We start from the raw sequence: 27,561 nt of genomic DNA on the forward strand, positions 1-27,561 counted from the left end.
TGTGCTCCGCCTCCCACCTACTGAATCAGAATCTCTGAGGGCAGGACCTGGAAATGGCATTTTAAACAAGCTCCTCAGAAGAGCCTGATGTCTCAGAGTTTCAGAACCACTGGCCTCAGGTCTGGATGTAAGTGCACATTCCCACATCCACCAGGCTATCCTAGGAGGCTGGAAGTGAGGAGGAAATAAGGTGGAAAGGGGATGCTACTCTTCAAACTGGTGTGACAGGGATGTACCCTGGACATGGGGCCAAATGTCCACTTCCAAGGGAGCAGTTTGGACAAGGGAACTAGGGGCAGCAGATGGGTCCCCGGTGAGCCTCTCCTCCCACCCTGCTTCCTTTGTCAGTTTCCACATGCACAAACACACTCAGCCAAGCCTAGTCGCTCCCCTCAGAATCTACTGTACCTCCATCCACAATGCTCCTAGACCCAACCTCAGCCACCATCCACCATCGCTCTCCCACTCACAACAGAGACCCCACCTGCCTCATTACTTAAATAATCTTTATTTTTCATGCACTAGGAAAGATGGGATTGTATGAAATACTGCATTTCACAGCAAAGGCCTTGGTCCAGAACACAACATAGGGGACCAGGTGGGACCCAGGTCTGGTCAAAACTCTGGGGACCATAGTGGGGATTGCCCCCAGGGCTAGTGGCCAATCCAGGACCCTCCAGCTGCAGTGGCCCCAGACATAGCACAGGCGGCTGCCCCCTCCCACAGAGGCACAGGAAGCTGACACCAGAGAAGCACGTGGACCAGGGGAAGGACGGAGAGCGCGGCTGGGCAGTGACTTGGCGGAGGTGGTGGTCCAGCACCTCCGGGGCTCGAGTCCAGGCAGCCATGGCTGCAACTCAACCAATTTTACCTCCCACAGGGCTGCTGGAACTCCCCAGATTCCCAGCAGCTCGTGCCCATAATATACGTGTACAGGCCCCACCTGACTGCCCCTCAGCCACATAAACAAGGCGGTGGCCTAAACTCAAGCCCCAGCCAAAGCTCGGGTTTGCCTAAACAGGACCCCAAGAATTAGAGGGGCCAGCCCCCCACAACCATCCCTAGCTCCTGCAGACACTGAGATGCCCGCAGGACAGCCAGGCTTCAAAGGATCCTGGGACAGGGCCACAAGCAGGGCAGCCCTCCAACCTGGGCCATCAGATGCCACTTGAGCCAAGACAAGGGCAAAGCAGATCCTGGGCACCACTTTCCCTGGGGCGGCACAGGGACAGATACAGGTAGAGACATGCAGGACAGGACAAAGAAGAATGGACACATGCAGAGACCACAAGAGCGTGGGAGGGGTTTGAGGACAGAACGGGGCCAAGGTGCCGAGATGTGGGGCACTACGTGAGCTGGGCTCACTGAGGCCCTGGGCTCATGGTGATGCCCGCCTCCTCCGGGATGGTCTCCAGCATCTCGCTCTGCACGGCCTGCGTGATGAGCGCCAGCTCCTGGCACAGGGTCTCATGGCGGTAGCCCACGCGGATGTCCGGCACGTTGGTGCGGCGGATATCATTACCCTCGGGGCCCTCCTTGGTATAGTTGGGTCCCAGCCAGTGGCTCTTTACCTGCAGGGGTGGGGGTAATGGGCAGGGCTGCAACCAGCTCTGAGGGGCCAGGGCCCCTGGGACCTTCCCAAATGTAGGGCAGGGGAGGAGAAGGGATGCTGAGGGAGGGAGGGGTGCAGTACCTTATGGGAGAAGCCGCTCATGAGCACACTGTTGCGCGCCAGCTCACACATATCACAGGAGCTGAGCTTCCACACCTGGGTGGCGATGCTGTACTCCTCCATCAGCGGCTCCTGCACAGGCCAGGCTCCCTCAGGCAGGTGCAACAGGCTGCCGCCTGACCCTCCCACGGACTTGGGACTTGCCACGCAGCCTGCTGCACTCCACCAGCAGAGGGCAGCACCAGCCGTGAGACCTCCCCACCACGTCCAGGTGGCCTTCCTGTCCCAGGAAACCCGCCCACCTGGCTGCCCACTGGGTGCTGACCTTGGTGAAATGGAACTGCAGGGGATCATCGGTGGACAGCGAGACCATAAGGCCGCGGGACAGGTACTCGGGGAGCGGGTTCCGGTGGTAGCTGAGGAAGAGGCTGTTGTTGCTGAGCGGGGACATGGCGATGCCAATCTGGGCCAGGTAGTACAGGTACTGCAGGACCGGGGCCTGGTGGGCAGTAGGGAGGGCAGGGCGGGCTGTCAGGCGGCCTCGAGGATGGAGGGGGCACCTGGTTCTGGGGGGTACAGGCCACCGTTGTGGGTGGCGGACAGCCCAGGCTGGGCCTGAGGTACGGAGGGTCAGTTATTGTCAGAACCCTAGTTGGGGCTTCGGTGTAGAGGCTGGGGTCCAAGCTAGGGGTGGATAAGCCTTCTCACTCAGAAACTGAAGAGGCCCAAAGGGCTGGGAGGAGGGGAACCGCGGGGAAGGGAGGCTGGGGTGCAGAGCCTGACCTTGCGCAGAAGGAGCCCGTGTGAGATGTTCTCAGCCAGCATGAAGGCCGACACCAGGTGGTGGATGGGCCCGGCCTCCCCACAGTGCGGCCTCAGCACAAACGTGTGGAAGCCCCTCTGCCTGGGGAGCCATGAAGACAGTGTCAGGTCCCAAGCCTGGCCTGCCTGGGCTTCTGAGTCCCCACATGGTGACTAGGACCAGAGGACAGGGGTAAGCCATGGGGCCCCAAGGGCAGAGAAGGAACCCACTGGGTCCAGGACTGAGGACAAGAGGTGGGTCAGGAATCTGGTGGCCCTAGCCCCGGGTAGGCCCAGAGCAAGGCCTATTGGGGAAGAGACGGTAGGGTGAGCAGAGACCCAGCACCGGCGGAGCAGGCACCTGCGCAGGTGGTTCAGCATGGCCATGTTGGCGAAGGTGTAGTACAGGTAGTAGGCGTAGGGTGGGTTGTCCTCCTCCACCCAAGCCTCGGGGAGGGGGCTCTCCATGTTGAAGACGTGGTTCTCGGGCTTAGACTCATCGTCCACGCTGTCAAAGCCATCCACCTGGCACGGGACCCTGGGGTCAGGCCCAGAGCTACAGCCGGGCCTGAGGCGGGCTGTCCTCCCCTACCCACCCCTGGGCCACCCACTCACGTGCTCCAAGAAGAGGTGCAGCTCCGGGTGGCTGGCAGGGTGGATGGTAGCCTCGAACAGTGGCAGGAAGATGTTCTCCAGCATCTCCTGGAAGTTGGCCAGCTGGCCCTTGGTACGGTACACATCACTGCAGGTGAGACATATGCACACAAGTGTGTGCAGGTCAGAGCCAAAATCACAGAAGCCCTTCTGAACCATACTGGGTAGCCCGGCCTAGACAGGCTGTGAGTAGAACTAGGAGGCCCTCCTGCTCCCAGTGCTTAGCTGGGACAGGGGAGGGTCAGCCATCCCAGGAGGGCAGGAGGCAGGCCCTGGCCCCTTGAACTCTGCTCCCCGTGTTCCCTCCCATTCCAAGGGACACTCACAAGAGGCGGGGCACCTGCACGAGCCAGCGCACGTTGGGAGAGTGTACACGGTGCATCACTGCCCAGCGCGCCAGCTTGTCCCACTCGTCCCTTGAGCGCCCGTAGATGGAGAGTCGAAGCTCCGCATTCTGGTATTTACTCTCCTCCAGGTCCGACATCACCTCCTGAGTGACACGCATGGGGCAACTGTCACCCACAGGCTTCTCACCCGTCCCTGTCTTCGCACCCACCAGATGTGCTCGGTCAGACCTCTTCATGCCTCTTACCCACCCTCCCCACCCACCAAGGCAAGCCCCCAGCCACCCAGGCTCTCACTCAGTCGGGGGAGGGCTGCCTAAGGCTGACACTGGCCTTGTACATGGGCCCCGGCAGCCACGTCTCCTTACCTTGATGATGTGAGCAAAGTACTTCCCAGAAACCCTGTTGTCGGTCTTGATGAAGATCTCTCGGAGGACAGACTCCCCAATAGGGTTGTATTTGGCATTGAACTTGTCAAAGCGATGGAAGGTGTTCCTGTCCTGGGGAAGATGAGCAGGCCCAGGTCACCCCTGACCCACGGCCCACACACTGGCCCAACCCCTCAGCCCCTGTACCACTGGGACAGACCGCGTGCACGTCGAGCGTGTCCACACTCAGGTCGTAGGCAGTGAGATTCATGCTCTCAAAGACCTCCCGCAGCGTCTGTTCGCGACCCTGTTCCACGTGCACGATCTCCTCCAGGTGCCGCTTCATTGCCCGTTTGATGAAGCGAAGCAGATGCTTCTGGTTCATGCAGGACGAGGCATGGATGTGCGTGTCCACCTGGGCAGGGAAGGGGGCTGCTGGGTCCACTGGAGGCCGGGACAGTCTGGGGCCTGGGAGGTGGGATGGGAGAGGACTCTCCAAATTGCATGCTGGGTTGGGGCCCAGGCCCCGGAGAGGGAGGCTAGGCAGGGGTGCAGGGTCAGGCCACGGGGGGAGGGCCTACCTTGCGGATATTGTAGAAATCTCGGTGTGGCACTTTCTTCTGGGCAGCCAGCTCCTTCATCTCATTGAGCAGCACATGCATCTGGAATTTGGAGCTCAGATACTGCAGCCGGCGGTAACAGAAGGATTTTCTGGACAGAAGGAGAACCAGGCAGGGGCTCAGGCCTGCAGGGAAGTACCTGGGAGGGCCTGGGTGGCAGAGCAGAGGGAGGAGGCGGGAGAATGCAGAACTGAGGCTGCCAAGGGAGCAGCAGATGACTGGGTAACAGGTGTCTGGGGCAGGGCTGGGGCTAGAAGAATCCAGGCTCGGAGAGGAGCCGAGATTATGGGACAGGCAGGGACTCACATGGGGCCATTGATAATCAGAGCCATCAGCACATTGACATCTGCCACAAATTCCTGCAGGTCGGGGTATGGCAGCTCCACTTCTGAGCAACTGGAGTGGAGTGGGAACTTGAGTGAAAAGAGCAAGCCAGGCCCTGTGGACCCTCCCAAGCCAATGCAGCACCCCGCAACTCCCCACCAGCACGCCCCACACCCCTCTTACTGCTCATCAGGTTCCCTGCGGGTGTAGACGTGCACCACGCCCCGCACCATGCGGAGACCCAAGCCCAGGTCCCCCGGCATGGTGCTTGGTTCACAGTGCTCATACGGGTGCTGCTCCAGCGCAGGGGGGTGCACCGGGGCATCTGCAGGGATGAAGAGGGTGGAGTCATGGCCTGGGATCTTCCAGGCCACCCGCTGCCAGGCCCAGAGGCCCCGCAGAGGGTGAGAGACATCAGAGGCCCCAGTAAGACAGCTGTCTCCACCCCCTGCACTCCAAGAGGCTGGAATGAGCCCAGGTGTGGTAAGAAGCAGACAGAGGTTCCTGAGCCCCAAACTCAGGGAGCCTGGGACACCAGGGCACTTGGAATAGGGCAGGTATGGGGGTCCCACCAGCAGACACAGGGGTGTCAGGGCCCTGCTCATAGGTCCGTGTCTCCAGAGGCTTCTCGGCCAGCTGCTGCAGGTACCGGCGGGTGGTGGGGCAGAAGCTCTGCAGAGACAGGGCCATGTACTTCTCCCGGATGAAGAGCGCCCGCACCACACTCTTGGCTGCATCCAGCAGGTCTGTAAATGGTACCTGGAGACAGGCATAAAGGATCACTCTCGACTGTCTCAGATCCACACCTGGCTCACTCACACCTCTTCCCTGAGATCTTGACCCCAGAAATACACTGTTCTGTTCCCAGCACAGCAACTAGCTCCCAGCCAGAATCTCTGCCCCTCTAGCTTTCAGAAAGAGAAGCACCATCTCTAGCCTCTACCCCCAACTCTCCAGTCTCAGGAAGCCCACAGAACCTTGGGGATGGGAACACTCACCCCACACTTCTCCTCCCCGGAGATGGTGACCCGCTGAAATTCCCGTTCCAGCACCACATCACGCTCCCGCAGGCCCCGGTCACCCTGCCCCTCACCCTGCTCCTTGTAGAGCCTACAAATGGAAGATACAAGGGAGAGAGTTGGAGGCAACAGTAAGACAGGCCCCGCCCTTCATCCCCTGCACTCCTCTGCCCTCCTCACTGGAGGTCCGAGTCACTGTCCGTCTTCAGGAAATCTTGCTTTGCCCGAAGCAGGATGTCTGGCTCCAGCCTAGAGGTGAGAGGGGTGAGAGGTCAGGCAGATGGTGAGGTTCTTGCTCCCAGGTGCTGTGCATGTGCTGTCACCTGTGGTCCTCACAGGGCTGCAGAACCCTGTGCCTGGGTGCTGCTCTTGCCCCACATCAGAGATGAGAAAGCACACCCAGAAGTCAAGAAATGCATCCAGGCCACAATGATGGGTAGAAGACAGAACCAAAACCCAGCAGCCTGACTCCAAAGTCTGCATTTCACACTACTGCTCTATGCTGCCTCCCCAGGGGGCCCCAGAGAGAGGACTGATTGGAAGAGAACAGAAATGGAAGCACCTGGACAGAGACACAGGGATGACAGGCAGCCTACTCTGTACCCCTCCCCCGCCAACCCCATGTTGACTGTACTCCCCACCATAGCTGTCTGGCTATGTCCTCACCCCAGCCCCATGGCTACCTGGCTGTATACCCCCACCCCATGGCTGCCTGGCTGTGTCCCCACCTCGAGGCTGCTTGGCTGTGTCCCCACCCCTTGGCTGCATGGCCATGTCCCTACCCCATGGCTACCTGGCTGTGTCTCCACCCCGAGGCTGCCTGGCTGTGTCCCAACCCTGAGGCTGCCGGGCTGTGTCCCCACCCAGAGGCTGCCGGCCTGGCTGAGGCTCACTTGACATCCTGGCTGATCTGCCTCTCCAGGCGCTGCCGCCGCTCCTCCAGCTGCTCGATGGGGCTCTCTTCAGGGAACTCGTATGGGGCGCTACGGAGTTCACTCTCAGCCAGGGAGCGGCTGAAGAGCTCCTGGTGGGAGGGAAGGAAGGTTAGTGTGGCCTAGTCCTCAGGGTCTGGGGATGGGGTGAGGGCTCAGAAGCTGGGGGTACCTGGGCCAGGATAGGGATCAGGGCACAGCCAAGCGTGAAGTAAGGGGACAGCTGAGAGGGAGGGGTGCGGGGAGCAGACTATGCGTCGGGACAGTGCTGGGGGGCACAGGGTACGCTGCCAGGTGATACCTCGGCGATCTCCTTGCATTTGCCATCCATAGACGTGCGCAGGTCGAGCGGGAAGTGCTTGAGGCAGGGGGCAGGGCCTGGCAGGGATCGGGCAGACTGCAGCGGAGGGGCCCCCAGCCCACCCCGAGCCTCTGTGGAGACAGTGATGCAGGGTCAAAGGGTGGAGGGCAGGGCCTGCGTACACTGGAAGCCCTGGGCCCCTGCCTGCCTCACGCCAGCCCGGAGAGAGGCCAGGGCCTGGAAAGCAGGCAGTCCCTCCTCACAGGCTGAAAAGTGAGTCTGTGTGGGGCTCTCAAAGGACCTCACTTGCAGTTTGGCATGGAGACCTCTCACCCATTCCAGGCTCAGGGGTGGGGTCCCGAGTCTGCCCCCTAGAACAAGTAGATTCATTCACCCCAGGAATAAAAATCTGAATTCTGGACTAGAAGCCACTCCATCAGGCCATGAGAGAACCTCCATGTGAGTACCTCCTACAGGCAGGCACCCATGTGTCCATGTACACACACACGCACACATGCACACACGCACGCACCAGGTGCTCATTAAGGAGCTCGTGGCCACACCAGCAATCCCCAGTGTACAGCTTCCAAGGGCAGGCAGTCCAGGATCAGACCTGCCTCTGGACTAGCAGATCCTCCTTGCGAGGGCCAGGGCCTGTGCCTGATACCCTAGACCTACAGAGCTCTGCCACTCAGCTCTGACCTGGGAACCAGGCTTCAAAGAAAGAGGAGGAGGAGAAGTGGTGGACGTGGTTGGCAGCAGGAACCTTACCTCCTTGCTAGAAGCCTGCCCTCCTTCCCAGGACCCCAAGATGGCCAAGATGTGCCCTGGACCCAGCCCTCCCCTCCCACTGCTGGCTGCCCCTCCAAAGGGAGCTGCCACAAACAGTCTGCGCCATCAGAGGCCCCAGGATCTGGGCCGGAGGCCCTGGGGAGGGCCTGGGGAAGGGAGTATCAGAAGCCAGAGTCTCTCTCCAGGGAGGGCTGAATTCCTCAGCTTCCACCAAGAGGCTGGCACTAAAGGCTTTGAAATGACAGTCTAGAGGGGCTGTCTGAGCTCCCAGCCCACCCCAAAGGACCATCCCGGGGCTCCTCTGTCCCACCTTCCCCAGCAGGAAGCTCTCCCAGCCAGTCCTGGGGGTACTCCCCTCCGGCACCCTCCTTTCCCTCTCCACCGTGGCTCAGGGACGGACTGGAGTCTCTACCCAGGTAGCACGCCTTAAAGTCTCTGGGCCCACTTTCCAATACACTGGAGTCCTGTCCCAAGGCTGGACAAGAGAAGAAGGGGTACCTGCCCCAGATCCAGGACCCAGCACCCACTCACCCTGGTGCCTCCCTGGCCCCTACCTGCAGAGTCAGGCAGCTCCGGCCAGCAGCCCTGTGCCCCTTGCCCGTCTGTTTGCTGAGTGGAGCTGCAGCCAGTCCCCCAGGACAGCTCAGGGGCCGGCACGGGCTGTACCAAGTGCAGCTGCATGCAGGGGAGAACCTGGGATGACGGCGAGCAGGGGGCTGGGGAAGTTCAAGAGAGCACAGAAATCAAGGGAAGGAGTATCAGAGTTGGGAGAGATGAGCAACCTCAAAACTGAACAGGGCCTTAAGCTCTACAGTGCCCGGGCCCAGCCCAAAGTGGGGCCCCCAAGGGGGAGAAGCAGGCAGGCTGATATGGGCAGGGCAGGTTGGCAGGGAGGGGACAAGGCTTCTTAAAATGCAGTGCCCTAGGGGATAGTGTGTAGGGCCTGGCTAGCCAAGGGGTAGGAGGGGTCAAGCAGCCCTCCTCATCTCCATACCCAACAGCCCCCGGCCAGCTTCCTTGGCCCAGTGGCCTTGTTTTGCTCACCACTGTCCTGTGGGACCCTGACTGTGGGGTCCCTTGGGAGAGACAGGGCCTCTGCCAGGGAGAGGAGCTGGCTGGCAGCCGAGGAAGAGGCTCAGTCCAGGTCGGGACCAGTTATGGAGCTTCCCTGCTGCCCGGGGGACTGGTTCATGGCCCTTAGACATCCAAACCTTGTCCAAGCCTATCATCGGGAACAAACTGCCCAGGAGGAGAGGTTGGGACTAGAATTTGGAGGAGTTGAGTCTGGCTGTTCCCAGTTACAGGCAGTTCTCTCCCTTCTGAAGGCTTCAAGTCTGCCTACAACAGGGTGATAAGGGGTCCTGCCCTGCCGAGCCACAGCTGCCATAAGGCGCTCAGAGATACAGCTTTGCAAGTAGTCTGGAAAACACCATCATCTGCGATTAAGAGCTCCTGGGACCCTCCAAACACTTCCCACGTGCAGTCCCATCCATTAGGGAGCTGAGAGGTTCTGGGCCCCGCATAGGCCAAGGCAACGAGCAGTGAAGGTTGTGAAGAGAACAGAATTGGCGGAGGGTGAACACTATCTCTTTCTTGGAAGAGGGCAAAGCAGAAAGAGGAACACCTCCAGGGTGTAAGACACAGCCTAACTTCCCCCCAAGAACTCAGATCCTACACAACTGCTCCAGACTGCCAACCCCCTCCAGGGGGCCGACCACAGACCTCCAGGGCTGGTCTGTATTGGGTCAGCAGAACTGAGTCAAACGCCCTAATCTCAACCCCCTCTCCTAACAGGGTGACCCAGGGCTCCCACAGAAATGCTGGGGTGACCAGGACAGGTTCCAGCAAGCAGAGCCATCCCCTCAGTCTGCCAGGCCACGTGCAGGACTGCCACAGTTCACTAGAGGTGACAAGACAGGCAGTAACTTCTACATTCCCTGAGGTCAGGTCTAGAAGACCCAGCTGTCTGCTGGTCCCTGTTCCCAGGGTCTGTGCCACAGGAACACACACACACACACGTGCGCACGTATACACATACACACACACACACACACACACACAGAGGGAGGGTTGCCCAAAAGCCAGAAGGGCTACTCCCCAGCCACTTCCACCAACTCCAAGATTCCTGCCAACCATCTACCCACCTGACTCACTGCCAAGACTGCCTTCGCAGACAGAGAGGTACCCAAGGCTTTGACCCACAAGTATCAGATCCTCCCATCATGTGACCACCCAAAGGTGTACAGATTTAGCCCCAGTGGACACACCCTCTGGAGGCACAGACCTGGGCACAGAGAACACAAAACAGTGCAGACCAGACCAGCATCTACAGGGCTTAAGAAAAACAGGAAGTAGGCATAAGAAAAAGCACGCTATAGACACAGACAGCTGCTGGGGGAAGACTGGCTTCACCTGGTCACCAAAGTGGGCGTGGTCTTTCCTTAGCCAAAACGCCTAGGGGCACAGCAGGTGGCAGGTACACATCCCTCAACAACACAGACCCAGGCTGCCAAGCCCTCAGGGAGATGGGCACAGCCGCACCCCGCTGCCTGCTCCAAATAGTGCAGAGATGCTTACTGGAATGGGAGCCGAACCAAAGGGTTTAGGAGCACACGCAGGTGGGCAGTGGCCCCAGCCTTAGTCCCTGCATGGGCCTGACCTAAGGATACCCCATACTTCTGAGGAAGCTCACAAGACACACCAGGAATGAGCAAACTGCAAATGATAGGTACAGTTGAGCCCCCAGCCCCTGCATGACTGGCAACAATAGGTTTGCCCTAACGTCAGACCCCCACTAAGAGGGCTGGAGATCTGGGAACCCAGAACAAGGAACTAACCGCAGGAGGACAGCCTAAGCCTGTCTGGTAAAGGCACAGCCGCCAGCAGGGTGGCCAGTCCGCAAACCAGTCCGTCCCACACATCCCCCACTCCATTCACACACACTCCACATGCAGTCTTAGTACATCCACACGCTGACACGTGTGCAAATACACTTCTTGCTGCACCCACATCCACGCCCACTCCTCATTACAGAGGACAGCATCCCCGACATAGAAAGCTGTCACCCTCCACCCCACCTTCCTCCCCACACCACCTCCCAAGCCAGCTGACCCTGGAGAACAAGAGGCACCACCGCAGAGAGGGTGCAGGAGAAGCCCCCCTCCTTAGGGGTCGGGGTGAGAGGTAGGGAGGGTAAGAGCCAGTGCCTGAGGCCAGGAAGCACACACTCACCTGGTACTGCAGAGGAAGCCTGCAGGCTGGCCCGCTTCTTAAAGGGATATTTGGCCTTGGGTTTGCCGGAGCCAGATGAATAGGATGCCATGGCTCAGGCCGCGGAGACGGCGGGGGGAGTCTGAGCCGCACCAGCTGGGCCTGGCTCTGCCACATCCAACCCCTTCCTCTGCCCCGCCCCCAGCGGGAGTGACTGATGCAGGAAGCAGAGGCCCCGCAGGCGGAAGAGGCCCTGGCCACGATTTCAGATGTTGTCTAGGCAACCTCAGGAGGGGGGGCCTCCATCCCCGCTCCTATCCCTCCCCTCTTCTCCTCAGTCCCTGGAGTGACGACTGACAGTAGCTGGGTCTGGGGGATGGAGGTGAGGAAACAAGATGGGGAAGGGCCAGCCCCAGCGCTCCACTATCCCCCTCAGGAGCCCTTGCCAGGGCTCTGGAGCAAAAGAGTCAAAGTCCAGGCTAACTGGTCCAGCCAGCCTGGGAGAAAAAAAAAATCGTAGAGAGAGATCCAGCGCAAGCTTCCCCAAGCGCAGGACACTTTCCTCTCAGGGCAGGCGGACTCCGTGAAAGCCCAGACCCTCTTCCTCCCCTGACCCCTAGACTCAGGGGTAGCCCAGCTCTGAGAAGATGGGGTAGAACTGAGAATCCAAGCCCACTAGGGAGGAGCCTGTCTTGGGAAAATTCCACTGTCCAGCAGAAGCTACCCTCTGGAAAGGCAGGGAGGCCAGGTGGCAGGGGCTCCTCTGGGGTCTGGGAAAGAAACCCCATCGGCTTCTGACTTTTCCTTCTGTCTTTCCACACACAGGCTTTGCGCTCCAGGTCCTCCCCAGGAGGACCCGGCCATGTTCCCTAGGTCTGCAGGCTGTGCCCACCCTCTTGTCACCCTGGCCACTGCACCTCTCTGTCCCAAAGACCCTGCCCCCCCCCCAACACACGCACATACACTCACCTGAGGCCATACTGCTCGAGCTCTGAGGGGTTCCGGGGCGTCTGCCCGCCAGGGTCTGCACCGCCAGGAAGCCGGGTCGCGAGGGAGAGGAGGAGAGCTGGGGTCCAGACCCCGCCAAATCGCTATAAGGGTCCCTGCTCTGGCACTGAGATGGGGGAAGTAATGCAGTCTTTCAAATTGCCAGCTGGCGGCTGGCGGACCCTCACCAACCTGGGCCGTTGCACTGGCCTTGGAGACCCCGGAGTCCCGACCCCCAACCCGGCACTCGAGAGGCGGGCGAGCCACGTGCTCCCCAGAGAGCGGGACCCGGAACTCCTCTGGGCTTCTCCCCACAATTTCTCGGTATTTGGAGTCGGACTCCGGCAGTTGGACTGTGGGGGGAGTCACGCAACAGGTGCGACCCCACCGAAACCTCACCAGCGCTGGCTCGCGTCTCCGCCGCCCCAGGCCCGGCCAGGTCCGTGGCCCCGCCCCTGCCCGGATCCGCCCCCGCCAAGCCAGCCCCGCCCCCGCCAAGCCAGCCCCGCCCCCGCCATTTTTCCTCTTCCCGGCGCCACGTGGGCAGCCGCCGCTCGGCATCGGCCCGGTGGCGTCTTGGGCAAGCTGTGTGCGTCAGCTTCCTCACAAGTAAAATGAGATGCGGTAATCGCAGTACCTCACTCAAAGGGGTTATTGTGAAAATTAAACTTAAGCACCTTTGCATGGTGCCTGGCACAAAGCCAGTGCCCAAGAAAAGATAGCTCTTATTGTTGTCCCAGAATTCTTTTAGCAGAAGTCCTACCCGCATTCTTACTCGAGGTCTGTGCTCTTTTTACGCAGGCAGGTGTAGCTAGGCGGGGTGTGCCCTGCAATTCTGGCTCCCCTTCCCACATTTATTTCTGTATTTGTTGGTTAAGAGCTTAGGCTCTGACGTCAGAATGCCTGAGTTCAATTCCAGACTCCACCTACTTCCTGACTGCTGCTGGGAATTTTATTAACTTATGTGTGCTTCTGTTTACCCTGTAAAATGAGTTCAAGGGACCCTACTTTATATGGTGGTTGTTAGGGTCAATGAACCAATATAAGTTAAGTGCTTAGAACAATGCATGGCTTGCGGTTACTACTCAGTTAATGTTCCCTGTTATCATTGCTTTGGTCTTGGCCTTGGTTCCCTGTTGACACTCTCACAGGTTGATTTGCCTTGCAGCCTAGAAAGAAGTGGAGTTTGGCTGTTTGGGGGACTGCTGATACCCCACCAACCAGCACCCCTACTCCCAAGTGGCAGAGCATCCTACCTGAAGGAAGCCTGTGGAGCAAAGGTGCTAAAACATCACTGGACATAATTAAGCGTATTAACAGCAATTAGTCTTTTTCCTATTTCTCCAGCTTATGGGAGCCCTTTGCCCCCCTCAACCAAGATGTACTAATGTTTGTCCAGCTCCTCCCAGTTTTCACTACCCCCACAGCCAAATTTCTTCCCAAACTGTGCCTCCCCCACCTCTGCCTCAGGCTGGATTGTGGACCCTGAACTCTATTCTCTACCTGCATCTGTCACCTTCGTTGATCCCTGCCTACTGCTCTTCACCCTCAACAAACTCAAAAAACCATGGCCTGCATAAACATGGTGAGGGGAAAGTTCACCTCACAAAGAATCAATAAAACTAAAAAGTGAACAAGGAGATATGTTACCCATCAAATAAGCAAAGATTAAAAGGAAAAAAATCCTAAAGCAGGCAAGGGTGTAGTTAGTGAGGTGGGACATACACATATACTAATGGTGGCTGTAAACATTAATATAATCTTCTGGCCATTTCAAAGCCATTTGGTAACATATAATCAAGTCTTTAAAAGGTTCATATTATTTGACCCAGTAATTCCACTTTCAGGAAATTGTTTTTCTAAAAAGAGCTACCAGAAAAATATGCACAAAGTTGTTCATAACTGCAATGTTTATCACATAGAAAGTTGAGAAACTTAAAGGTCCAAAAATAGGGAAATGTTTAAATTATGTCATATACATACAGTGAAATACAACCATTAAAAATTCTTCTTGAAGAATTTCTTAATAAGGTGAAAATGTTTACAATAAGGTGAAAATGTTTACAATAAGGTGAAAATGTTTACAATGTATAGTGAAAAAAATGGATGCAAAAACCTGTACATACAGCATGGCCCTAATCATGTGACATATATACATAGAAAATAAACACATCAAAAAGTTTAACAAATGATTATCTGTGAGTGATGAAATTATGAGTTACATTTATTTTTTTTTCATTTATCTTCTTCTTTATACTTAATTGCATTTTAAAAATTGTCTACAATGCATATCCATTTCTTTTATAATCTAGGAAATGGAAAGCAACAAGTCTATAAAAATCTGATATAGCCTCCACACCCCACCCTCAACAGACTCTCCTAGGTTTTAACCCCAGACTAAGTTGGTCTTGGGCCTTTAGGAATTTTGAGGCTGTGGGCTCTCAACAATGAATACAGTAAATCTCAAAATTAAAATTCAAGTACTAGGTAACCATGTAGAATGTCATCTATATTCTGATAAAATGGAAATTTTGACATAGTTTTAAGGGGTGGTATCTTGCATTGGGCCAGGTCTTTTTAGGACTCCCCCTTAATCCAGACCTACCTACCTATTTCCCTACCTAAGCAGCTCATAGGTGACAATTCCTGCCCTCCACCCTACCTAGGCAAACCAGTTCACTAGTCCCTTCTTGTTCCTCCCTATTCCCATCTACAACACACCCTTCACCCTGTAACCCTCCCCTATACCTAGGTCTTTTTGGTATGCTGTCCCTGCTAAGAAGTCTGCCCTGATGACAGCTAAGCATCAATCTACCCACCTACACATCATCAAGAATCTCAGTGGGGTTTCATTGCCTCTGTAGAACAGTTTGGGAAATGAAGAAGTCATCCTCTATGACCTTCAACTTTTTTCATGTTGGGGCCTTAATGTTGTCTTTGAGCCTCTAGGACCTTCCCTAGCTGGAAACAGTTTCCGTACTTCCTAGCCCATACCTCAGCTGGTCCCTTAAATGGCCCTCCCTGAACCCCAGGCCCCCTCTGACAATGTACTCCTAAATTCTCTGAAGAACTGCTTCTCTTGGCTTCTGACCAGCAGTTCACTTACGATGTCAGCATCCTACTGAGGCGAGACTGCTGTCAGCAGACATTAGACTTAGGAGAGAACACCTTCAGCCTCAAAAAGATCATTGGCATGACTGTTTCCCAAACCATACCTTATGCCTAGATCCTTTTAGCATCAAGCTGTTCAGCTCTTTTTCTCAGCTTGTTCTAGCAGCCAGCACCCCCCAGCATTGTTTATAGCACCATGCAGCTGTATTGAACCGTACTTGTTTATAAGTCTTCAGTGGAATTTAGCCAAACCCTTTAGCTCTTCACTGGCTAGCCCCGATTTCCCTTTCCTGTCTTCATCTCCCAGCCCTCCCCTCCATGCACTATTCACTCTTTCACTCCAGTCCAGTCATATCAAACTTCTCAGTTCTCTCTGAGCACACTTTGTACCTCGTGCTGCTGTGTTTTTCTCATGTTCTCTCCTTTTCCCCAAATGCCTACCCCTCATTTCTGTTGTTGCCCTGCTTCTCTGTTGAAAGTCTGTTCATTTACATTGTTCCCTTCTTTCTTCTACTATGGAACTTATCTGTCTAACAGTGAGATGTGTGTATAATTGTCTTTCATACCAGGGGTGGAGGCTAGGTTTGAAACAGCTCCGAATTCTCCAGCACTAGCACACTGTTCCTTTAACTAAATTGTTTCTCTGTGAATTTATGCAACCTCTTTCTTGAACTGGAAGGTCCCCAAGGCAGTTCCTCTTTCTTCATGTTCCACTCCCCCCATTCCAGCTGGGACAAAGCTTTACCCACAATCCCTACCACTGGGTATATGACAGATCTGGAGATCTCCCCTTAACTCAGAAGCAGGACCAAATTAGTTGGAAAATGGTGATTTTTTTTCTTTCATTCAAAATAATTTGGTTATAAGGGGTATGAACTAGTACACCTGAGTTCTAGCTGATTCCAATACTAATTTATAAACATGAGCATTGCCTCTCTGTGCTTCAGTTCACTCACCTCTAAAATGGGGATAGCACCTACATGATTTACCTACCCCACCAGGACACTGAACCCAAATGCAGTAACAAAGTAAGCAGCCACAGAAAAGGCACAGGAGCTGAAGATAGGAGGCAAAAAGGTCACTGGCATCAGGATGGTCCATACACAGCTGCTGGTCTGTGCAATTAGAGGGCAGGCGAGGGCTGGTGAGAGGCAGGAGTTCCCATACTCAGCTTAATAGTGGGATGGGGAGCCCGGCAAGCTAGGAAACAAGCAGAAGCAGCAGAGAAGTTTGCAGAGGTGGTAGCTGGAAAAGGAACAAGCTCAAACATTTTCCCCCGTGTGTGAAACAAGTGAGTGGTTCCTTTAATAATGCAAGTGCTATTGTTATTGAGCTCATGCATTTGCCCATCATTTTTGCCCAAGTGTTCTTTCACCAGCTGCATTTGTGGAGTAGTGGAAAGAAAGATCATCTGGTTTGTTTACCAAGCTATAGGACCTTGAACAAGTTATTTAACCCTCAAGTCTCAGTTATCTGGTGTGTAATCTGGGGACAAGAGCACTTACCTTGCAGTTAGTTTGAGAATTAACGGAGATGAGCTACATTAACTGTCTAGCACAGTTCCTGGCAGTCCCTTGCTCTGAGCAGTGCAGGTTGCAGCACAGCTCGGGCCTAGGCGTAAGTTACCAATATTGTGGGTAGGCTAGGCAGGGCTGCTGAGGTATGAATACTGAAACCTTATAGCCACGATTCCAAGACAGTCACAATTTCAAAGACACTCTCCCATTTTCCCTTAAGTCAGGAAGCACTTGCCAGTTTTTGATTGGGAAAAGATGATCACAATGGAAGGCACCTTGGCGGCTGCCTACTTTTCCATCAGCCCTGGGAGTCTGGGCTCCAGGCCCAGGGCTTCTTGGCCAGATACCCAGATATACAGCTGAGAGGTGGTGGGAAGAAGGAAGATGATCAGTGATGGCTCACGGTACCTGGTAGGTGGGAGACCTAGGTTCTGCCTCCCACTTTCTCAGTTTACTTGGCCACCGTTGCACAATTCCACTCTAAAATGAAAGACCAAGTCAAATCCTTCAAGCTCAGCGATTCTCCACATTGGCTACACACTGGAATCACCTGGGGAAATTTTAAAATCTTGCCTGGACTGCACTGCAGACCAATTAAATCAATATTTTTTAATAAGTTCTCTGGGTAAATTCCAATATACACCAAAAGCTGAGAAGCACTGTTCTAGATCAGGGTTTTTCAAAGTTGCCAGATGCTGATAAGTACCTATACTGGTTTAAAATACAGTTTCTCAGGCTCTGGAACTAGAATTATTACTAGAACTTACTGATTATAAAACATACTCTTTTAAAAACATAGATTTTAACATCTTTGAAATCAGAACGATCTTCCAATCAGTGGCATCTAAGATTTGATGAAATACAGAAGCATCCCAGGTGATTCTTACAGTTCAGTCAGTTTGAGGAAAAAACAGTTCCGTAGTACTCCCTAGGGCAGTGCTTTCCAACCTTTAGTATCCTTAGAGTCATCTGTGGTCCTATTAAAATGCAGGTTCTGAATCAGAAGGTCTGGGTTAAGTTCTAGGATTCTGCATTTCCAAGAAGCTCCCAGATGATCTGTGCTGGACCGTGCATCACATTTTGATTAGCAACATGTCCCTCTGTCAAGGCTCCACAGCAACTCATTTAACTAAATTGAACTAACTGGCATAGAGAAGTTTGACCAATGGAAAGAGTCTTTGATATGTCTGTGAGGCAATTTCTAGGCTGCACTCTCATTTCTCCCAAGGAAGGGGCAGCTGGGATGAGAGCCAGAGGGAGGGCTGCTCCAATCTTTGAGGAACCAGAGACTAGAGTCCAATTTCCCAAGGAAGCACTTTGTTACATGAGGCAGTACAAACCACCCCCACCCACCATGCTAAATACCAGCAAAGTTCACTTGCCAACTGAAGCTGGACCTCTGGTGGTTTTACTGGGTAGCGAGTAAGCAGCCCCATTCTCTCTACCATATGCCCTTTTCCCTCTCTTCCTTCCTTTCTTTCTTCATTTCTTCCTTCCTTCCTTCCTCCCTTCACCAAACCTTTATTGAAGATCCACTGATACCACAAGGTCTGAAGGACTCAAAGATGAATCAGATTTGGTCCCTGATCTCCAGGGGAAGAAATTCAGTCTGGGGGAAACCCATTTGTAAAACAGACAATAATGAAGTGATTAAGTGCTAATAACAGAAGTATGTACAAAGAGATGAGCCAACATAAAGGAGCAATGCTAACAGCTCCCTGGTGCAGTGGCCACTAGAAGAGCTGGAGGAAATACTTCTTATGTTTCCAAGAAGGGGCAACAGCCTGAACAAAAATTCCTTGCCAGGACCTGCCTGCTGATGGAGGAGTGTACTTTGAGGCTCTGAAGCCCTATAATCTGGAGTCTCAACATGGGGAGAGCTTCCTACTTTTTTGCCTCTAATCTCTAGCTCTAAGATGCAAGTGAATCTAGAAGGAAGAGACTTTTAGGAGATCAGCCCCTCAAAAGGATGGGGCAATCATTATCTTATTCCAGAGAACTCCAGTATTGGCATGCTATCCTCCTATGTCAGAATCCAGCAGATCATTCCCTTAGTTACAGGAACACTTAAGTCTTTGCCCTTTGTCATATTGAGCTCTTAATTGGCTTGACCCATCACACTGCTAGATATAAATGCTATAATCCCTAGACTAAGTCGGTTTCCGGCTGGGGTAGGGAGTCTCAGGCAAGAGAGGCAGAGTACAAGAACTTAGAGCCTGCTCCCTCACCCAGCTCCTGAGAGACCAGCTTTTTAGGAGGACTACAAGACTGATACTTGATCCCAATTTACTGTTTCCTTATCTTCCATCTCACAGATAGGAAACCCTAAACAAGAAGCTTAAGGGCCGGAGGAAGAAGCCAGGAGGAGACGGCAGAAAGATGGGGAGTGGAGCCAGTGCTGAGGACAAAGAATTGGCCAAGAGGTCCAAGGAGCTAGAAAAGAAGCTGCAGGAGGATGCTGACAAGGAAGCCAAGACCGTCAAGCTGCTATTGCTGGGTGAGCAAGATGGGAAGATGAGCCAGTGAAGGAGAAGGTACTGCTCCTTCCTGCTTATCCTGGATGGTAGGTGGGTTCTAGCCCATTGCATGGGGAGGAGGAATGGCAGGTCATTTTCTCTCTTCCTATCCAGTCTCAGGCTAGGGGATCAGGAGCTCTAGGACCCAGCACAGCCACCCCAACAAGATGTAGAATGCCAAAGCTACTCTGGAATTGTTCTGCTCTTCCTTGAATCAGGAATAGTACAAGGGCCAGGATGGACCTACCTATCTCCAAATCTAACCAAACCTAACACCTTATGGCTTAGCAAATACCATGAACTCTGGGCTTGCAGATACCTAACCAATCTGCAGTCAGAGAACTCTGAGTCAAGGACTCAGACGTCCTACCATATAATCAGTGTCATGCAGTCCCAGAGATAGGCCCACTGGTTCTCACCACGTATACTTGTTCCTCCTCCTTGCTTTCAGTAAGATAGCTGTAAAATTATTAGAGTTTTTATAAAATAGAGAGTCTTTACAGCTGTCTTCCTGGCTTTCTCTTCAGTAGCTACTTATAAAGCCCCTGCCAGATGGAAGGCTCATCAGCTTGATGATCTCCTAAGTAGATCACAGGTTTGTGCTGAAAAAAGAAAAGCACCTCAGTCAGTCAGAAATTGATCATGGCTGTAAATAGAACCAAGACAATAGAATTTAGGACATCTGGCTTAGAAAAAACGCCCACAGTAGGGCAGAGGCAGGCTAGCTGGAGTAGGTAGGGTCCTTGTAGCAGGAGACTGGCTGGCTGGGCTGGGTTTCCAAGCTCATGTGGAGCCTGAGAACTAGCGGCCCAGGCTAAGGCACCTAATTTTTCTTAGCTGATCTGTGGCATGGCCCTAAGGACACACTGAAGGAACATACTGAAGGGGCATAAGCTCGACCCAGACTCCAAGGAGCCCAGGAGGCTACAAAGGAGAAAGAGATGGCCAGGCGACTGAAAGATCTTTTAAGCCTAAGCGGCTTTCTTCTACATTCAGGATAAGAAGCTTAGAGGGAACAAGCACAGGATAAGGGGGAGGGGGTTAAGGTTTCAGGCGTAGTATAGACTAAGGGGTTGAAGGGTATGAGTTAGGGAGAGTGGAGAGTGAATGAAGATATTGGGACATTTTAGTCAATAAAGCAAAATTTCATCATTCAAGATGATAAAAGACAGTATTTCAGTGAAGTGATACAGCTCTCTCCAATCCTGCCCCAAGAGGAAAAAATCCTGCCTCCTGAGTAAAAACAGGCAAAGAATAGAAATGTATTAAAGGAATTCCCCTGAATCAGTGGTTCTCCATCAGATTTTGCACACCCCCACCCCCACCCCGAGACACCTGGAAATGTCTGAGACATTTTTAGTTGTCACAACTGTAAGAGTGGAGTGCTACTGGCCTCCAGTGGGCAGAGGACAGGGATGCCGCTAAACATACTACAAAGCCCAGCACAGCCCTCCACACAAACAAATCATCTAGCCCAACATGTAAACAGTGCAGAGGCTGAGGAACTCTGCTCCAAATACAGATTGAATGGCACTTGAGCTCAAGGCTGGCAGAAACTAAGAGTGGCAATCACCCCTGTGTGTTCTCTCCTAACAAGGCTTCCAAGCAAACAGTGGCTTAGACACCTCACAGGCCATCTACTGAAGGGTTGGGGAGAACTGGTGGAAATCTGAAGCATAAGCATTTCTCCCTGCAGGTGCTGGGGAGTCAGGAAAGAGCACTATCGTCAAACAGATGAAGTGAGTAGGAACAAAGCCCCAAAGGACTGAGGTAGGGTGAAGAATCCGGTAGAGCCAGCAGTGGCATGGAGGATAAAGGGCTCTTTAGCCTTAAGGAACCTGGATGTAAAGGGTATATAGCACTTTATTCCCAGTGCCCCTCATCTGCATGTCCCATGTCCCTCACTCTTCACTTTGGGACAGCAGTAGGAATAGAGAGATTGGGTTCTTATGACCCTTTAAATCCTCCCAGATTCCCAATCCCTTAGGTCTGGTTTCTCAGGTCCAACTAAGGGCTGGGTGTCTGCTCCTTACAGGATTATTCATCAGGATGGCTATTCGCCAGAAGAATGCCTGGAGTACAAGGCCATCATCTATGGGAACGTGCTGCAGTCCATCCTGGCTATCATCCGGGCCATGTCCACACTGGGCATTGACTATGCTGAACCAGGCTGTGCGGTATGTGATTAATGTGTGTGGTTAAGGGTGGAAGGAAAGGCTAATGAGAAGAAACAAACCAGTGGTCAACAAGCTGAGGAAACATGGGTCAGAAAAAATTTTATGTAACTAAAATCCTGCTGAGCTTTGAATCTTTTTACTTCAGTCCTAGAGAAGCATGCAATTTCTACCATTATAATAAATGTTCATAAAAATCTGCTCTCTGCTTCCTCTGCCTTTTAATCTTATTTTACCACTTAAATTGCTCCCCTTGGTTTCCTTGCCCTGGATGTGAAATTTTTATAAGCTGAATCCCTAGTTCCAGTATTGGCCTTTTCCTAGATTTGAATCATTGAAATAGCAAAGGTGACAGGTTCCTGTCTACCATCTTGTCCATTTCATGTGACCATGAAATGGTCTTTAAACTTCCAATCTCCCTACAGCAGAGGATACACATTCTGTGGCAGGATACTTGTTTTTGGACTAAGGATGGAAGATGAAAACATCACAGAGGAAGCCCCGGGACCTCTGCTATCCACTACACATCCCAGGGCTGGATGTATTGCCACACTCTACATCTCAAAAATTAATCAGTATTTTCTTACGTAGAATCTTCACTGGACACTGTCCCTACCTTAGGCTTTGATAGCAATGCAAAATGCTTTTTTTTCACCAATATTTCCAAAAGCCTGCTGGAAAGCCATTACTCCCATGTAATTCTCAGCCTGGTTTGTCTTACAGGATGATGGGCGACAACTCAATAACCTGGCTGACTCCATTGAGGAGGGCACCATGCCTCCTGAGCTGGTGGAAGTCATCAAGAAGTTGTGGAAAGATGGCGGGGTGCAAGCCTGTTTTGACCGAGCTGCAGAGTACCAGCTCAATGACTCAGCATCTTAGTAAGACTGATTGGAGAAGGGGTAGGATGAGGTATCAGCAACCTTCTAGGAGAGCTTGCAGCCAGCCTAAAATTTCAGACACTGAAAGCTGGAGACCCAAAGATTGAATTCAGTCTATATACCTGTTTTGTTAGGCTTGAGCACTGTTTTACTATGTTCTGAATTTAATAGCTTTACATTAGGACATCTGCCACAGTTCCCACCAGTCTGCATTGCTTTACACTGCTTCACTGAAACTTACAAAGCTGAAGACTCAAAATTCAAAACAGTGCTCTGTTTAACAGCCCTCCTCCCCTGTCCTCTTAAGTCAAACACAGAGCCTCTCCTTTCAGAACCATGGACACTAATTCAGCACTGCAGTTTTGCTACACTCTCCCCTAGGAGGCATATGATTCATGATGGCCGTTTTAGGGCTGAATTTTTTAGCTGGTAACCCAGGCTTTACTGGATGCCAGGACATGGGACACACAACTGTCAGGGCAGACCAAAGGAAGCTGGTCAGGTATTATAGAGCATCAACTGTGCAAAGCTGGTCCCCCAAAAGATAAAGTATACAGAGTTTACCAATCCTACCTCAAACAGCATGGTATCACAGATGGGCATGAGCTTTGGAGTCAAACACACCTGGGTTTTTAGCTCCTGTTATGTCACCTAATCTTGTAACGAGGTTGTCATTCACTATACGAAGCACTCACTCACTCAGGCCCAGGCTATGCTCAGTGCATTAGGTATACCTTCTCATTTAATCTGCTCATTAAGCCTTTACAGTAGATAGTATTTTTTTTAGTCCTATTTTTAGATGAAAGACTGAGGTTCAGAGAAGTAAATTAGCTTGTTCAAAGTCATACAGATAAATGGAAGAGGCTGGACTTAAACCTAGGTCTCTCTGACCACAAAATTGAATGTTTTTCATAACACATCACAATGCCTCTTGGCCTGGACAAGATAATTTAACTCTTCTGGACTTTTCCTTCATCTGTAAAATGGGAGATGAAACTTGAAGCTTCATGAGGTTAAATGAGAATATAAATGTGAAAATGCCTGGCACATAGTAAGCACTTGTTAATTTTCCTTCCTTCCCTCCTCTGTCATCTTACTTCATATCTGCCTTCCATTTTTAAAAAATTTTTAATGGTAACTGTCAAACATAAAAGCAGAATAATACAATCAATCACCTGGCTTCAACTGTTATCAACTGATGGCCACTCTTGTTTCATTTTATCTCCATCCCCCACTGGATTATTTTGAACCCCAGATATATTACTTTGTCCTAAAAATTTAATTATGTATCTCTAAAAAATAAAGATTCTTTAAAAAAGAAATCACAACATAATCATCACACCTAAATATTTAACAATTCCTTAATATCATCAATACCCAAGTCACTGTTCATTCATGTTTCCCCAGTTATCTCAAATGTTTTTCCCTCAGCTTAATTCATGATATAAAAAAGGTCCATGCATTACACTGATTTATGTCTCACATGTCCAATCTTTTTGAATGTACTCCTGCTTCTTGATAGAAATTTTGGCACTCATTTAAACCACCAAATCTCATTCAAGGGTCTAGAAAACCTTGCAGTCAGAAAAAAACACAAGGAAAAGTTATCTAACTTGACTTAAATGGGACAGAACCCCTGCCTCAAATGTCCATCAGCCCATCCCACACTTACTTTTGTAAGGACACAAGAAAAAGAACCCTAGATTTAACAATATGCATTCTGGTCCTGGTTCTAGCATCAAGTTAATTATATGACTTTGGGTAAGACCCTTCACCTTTCTTGACCTTGGCTGTGGAAAATTTAATGTCATCAATGCCAATCACTTTTCTGTAGCTACCTGAATCAGTTGGACCGAATTACAGCCCCCAACTACCTTCCTAATGAGCAAGATGTGCTACGATCCAGAGTCAAAACCACAGGCATCATCGAGACCAAGTTTTCTGTCAAAGACTTGAACTTCAGGTGAGTACATGGTTTCCTGGAGGCAACCAATACACATATGGTTTCCCTATGGGCATCTCAGATACCAAAAAAGGGCAAAGGCATGCTTCTTGGCCTTCACTAAAGCCCAATCTGAATTACTGCTACTTCTCCTTTCCTCTCCACTTCCCATCTTACTAACTGGCCCCAAAGTGGCCACCTCTCTGGGGTAAACACCAAGTGCATGTGGGTCATAAATTGAGCACACTTTTGAAAACAGCTGTTTCTTCTCTCAGAATGTTTGATGTGGGAGGACAGAGATCAGAGAGAAAGAAGTGGATCCACTGCTTTGAGGGAGTCACCTGCATCATTTTCTGTGCAGCCCTCAGTGCCTATGATATGGTGCTGGTGGAAGATGACGAAGTGGTGAGTAGCCTTTGCACCAGGCACCTTTGATAGACAGTTCCTGCATGACCCTTCCTCAAAGCTTTGTGTCACTCCAGTGCCCCAGCTTGGATGATTTCAGCTAACACTTATGGTCTAGCAGTCTTCTAGTAGATCAATCAATGTCTCAGGCAAATAATTTTAGAAAAACCCTTCTTCTGTAGGTTCTAGGTTAGCACTTTAGAGCTCCAGGTTTACTGAGTGCTTGATTTCAGATTAAACATCCAAATATCACTTGGATATCATATCAAAAACCTTGTAAGAGAAACTGAGGGACAGGTGATCATTAACTTGGCAAAGCAAAGGAATTACACTTAATATTCTCCCAGGCTGCCTATGGAAGTAAAGGGTAGGAGATGAAAATGATAGAGCAGAAAAAACTATGTATGATGTGTATCTTTATGCAACACGCTGGAAGGGTTGAACTACTAACCTCATGCAGAAACCTAAATATATACTCAGTATCAACAAGACTAAGGAGAGGCTGGCAAACCAGGTTTCTCACATGCCACTTAAATTGGCAGCTGGACAACTACCTGAGGGTGGTTCTCTTGACCCTGTAGGGTTTTACAAGATGAGAGCTCTGCAGGACAAGTGTCAGCCCAGACAGGTACCTTCCAAGTTTAACACAAAGGATGTCAAAGGCATGGAAACCGCCACTTCACATAAGCATCCAGAAGACAAAGCTCCTATCCTCCCATCCCCTGCTCCAGTTCTTCTCCCTTCTCCTGAGTAGTTCAAGTTCACATTAGAGCACTCTGAATATCTTGCGGCCAAAATGTGTAACAGGGCCATTCATTTTTCAAGGTCTCTTCCAACTTAAACCTTGAAGTCTATGAGGTCTTAAAAGGTTTTGCAGGAGTACTAGCAATGAGAAAAGGCTACAAATTAGTTTTATTAGGTGAAAAGACTGAGTCCAAGTCAGCTAAGAGCACACAAGACCCTAAAGGCCTGATGCCTAAGGGTAGGTAGGTCTGGGTTGCTGGGTAACCCCTGGACTCTGCGAATTATAGTCCCACTTCTCACTCAAAGTGGCCATCAGAGAAGGAAATAAGGCAGAAGTGCTCGTGGTGTGGCATTAGGAAATTCTTTAGCCCTTACCATTTGGCACCAGGGCCAAAGAATCCTTATTATGTTCCTGCCCAAACTGATATCTGGGACTCTGTAACAGAAGCCTATCAAAATCATCCTGGAGATGTAAACGGGCACATGTTAACTCGGGCCCAGTTTCAACTCTCAATCAGCAGCTCTTATGGATATCAAAGTCCTTAGCTGTGCCCTGGCTGCCAAAGATCTGCGTAACATTTTTTGTACACCTTTATGCCAGCTACTATCGTGGACACTACACATACATGATCTCATTTAACTTTCACATTAAGCCCATGAGATAAGGAAACTGAGACTCAGAAAAGCTCAATAATTTCCCCCAAACCACACAGCTATGATATGAAGAGGAAGTCAGACCTCTTTGGCTCTACTCCACCACACTGAAAAGAGACAAGCTGTTGCCTATCTTTCTCTTTACATTTGGAACACTAGTCTCTTCAAGGGGAACAAGAACAGTAAGTAGACAGATGTCCCATAAGCCCAACCTGATATCTCTGATGGTGTTTCCTCTTACTAGAATCGTATGCATGAATCATTGCACCTGTTCAACAGCATATGTAACCACAAGTTCTTTGCGGCTACTTCTATTGTCCTCTTTCTCAACAAGAAGGATCTCTTTGAGGAAAAAATCAAGAAAGTCCATCTCAGCATTTGTTTTCCAGAGTATGATGGTAAGTGCTAAGGGCTGGAGATAAACGGTTATTCTTTCTTAGTAATGACTGGTGATTACCTCTTCCTATACCAAGGAGACACAAAGGAACTTGTCTTTAAAGAGTTGTGTTAAGTGTAATTCCTTCACTTTGCCGAGTTGATGATCCCTTATCCCTTTAATACTCAGTTTCTCTTGTGAGCTTTGTGATGTCCAAGTGATGTTTGGATGTCTAACCTGAGAAACATGGGCATTCAGCTAGAGGTTTAAATTCAGATGTCTCTGGAATACAGCAGACATTAGATGCACGAGAGTCACTGACTGTTAAAATGATATCTGCTAGAAACCAAAGGTGGGAGACAGACACCTCTCTCCTCAATTTCTTTGCTCAACTGGGAAACACTGGAGTGTAATAAAGGAGAGGACCCGCCCTCCAAAAATAAGCCCCCAACCACAACCATTTAACGTATTTTGAGGATCAAGTCAGTCACTTAAAAAATGAGCGAGCAACTAAGAAAGGCTAATTCATCTCACTTCTTTGCTTTTTTTGTTAAAAACAGGGAACAACTCTTATGAGGATGCAGGGAATTATATCAAGAGTCAGTTCCTTGACCTCAACATGAGAAAAGATGTCAAAGAGATCTACAGTCACATGACCTGTGCTACAGACACACAGAATGTCAAATTTGTATTTGATGCAGTTACAGATATTATCATCAAAGAAAACCTCAAGGACTGCGGACTCTTCTAATTCTCACCATTCCTCAGTTATACATTCTATAAACAGGCTTGGAATCTGGGTGATTTCAAGCAGAAAATTTTAGGTCACTAAACCATGACATGAAGAATGAATGCATTCTCCCTTGGAGAAGGAGTACGTATGACTGCAACTGTGTCTCATACGCTCTTTTAAAAGTGGGATAGCTAGTGCAGTTCAAAGAACGCAAGGCCAGGAGTCAGAAGACCCAGGTTCCAGTACTGGTTCTGCAACTTACTACAAAAATGTAAATATTTCACTTCTATAAAATGAAGTTACTTCTCTACTACTTCACAGGGTTAGTCTAATGACCACAAACATAACTGAAGGAAGAGAAGGCACATAAAAAGCTATATGGTTAAAGTCACAGAAAAGAGATCCCACATAAAAGCTGCCATTTATGAAATTCAATACCAGGTTTTTACATGAATTATCTAAGCAAAAGAGCAGATCTTCCCTG

The 27,561-nt window shown here is 51.0% G+C and overlaps 2 protein-coding genes across 7 annotated transcripts; one reads left to right on the forward strand and one right to left on the reverse strand.

The window, feature by feature from the left end:
• Nucleotides 1-488: 488 nt before the first annotated feature.
• Nucleotides 489-12,823, reverse strand: AMPD2 (adenosine monophosphate deaminase 2). Of its 6 annotated transcripts, none has more exons than XM_072968054.1 (20): nt 12,788-12,823; nt 12,007-12,151; nt 8,382-8,543; nt 7,036-7,166; nt 6,696-6,826; nt 5,983-6,051; nt 5,782-5,893; nt 5,356-5,542; nt 4,967-5,108; nt 4,766-4,855; nt 4,421-4,550; nt 4,060-4,254; nt 3,840-3,971; nt 3,454-3,617; nt 3,089-3,215; nt 2,835-2,998; nt 2,456-2,576; nt 1,998-2,171; nt 1,694-1,804; nt 489-1,571 (listed from the first exon to the last, which is right to left on the reverse strand). In XM_072968054.1, the coding sequence occupies exons 1-20, from the start codon at nt 12,791-12,793 to the stop codon at nt 1,362-1,364; spliced, it is 2,703 nt and encodes a 900-aa protein (XP_072824155.1). In that variant the 5' UTR covers nt 12,794-12,823; the 3' UTR covers nt 489-1,361. The 6 variants fall into 6 exon arrangements, with proteins under 6 accessions (XP_072824155.1, XP_072824156.1, XP_072824157.1 ...); XM_072968055.1 differs by lacking the exon at nt 12,788-12,823 and adding an exon at nt 12,424-12,484; XM_072968056.1 differs by lacking the exon at nt 8,382-8,543 and having other exon boundaries at nt 12,788-12,811.
• A 6,010-nt stretch (nt 12,824-18,833) lies between these two features.
• Nucleotides 18,834-27,095, forward strand: GNAT2 (G protein subunit alpha transducin 2). The gene is made up of 8 exons (XM_006197415.4): nt 18,834-19,149; nt 20,865-20,907; nt 21,204-21,345; nt 22,066-22,223; nt 24,058-24,186; nt 24,441-24,570; nt 26,213-26,366; nt 26,905-27,095. Exons 1-8 carry the CDS (start codon nt 19,032-19,034, stop codon nt 27,093-27,095), a joined length of 1,065 nt encoding a protein of 354 aa, XP_006197477.1. The 5' UTR covers nt 18,834-19,031.
• Nucleotides 27,096-27,561: the final 466 nt, after the last annotated feature.

The sequence above is a fragment of the Vicugna pacos genome, chromosome 9 (assembly GCF_048564905.1).
Source record: "Vicugna pacos chromosome 9, VicPac4, whole genome shotgun sequence".
Lineage (NCBI taxonomy): Eukaryota > Metazoa > Chordata > Mammalia > Artiodactyla > Camelidae > Vicugna > Vicugna pacos.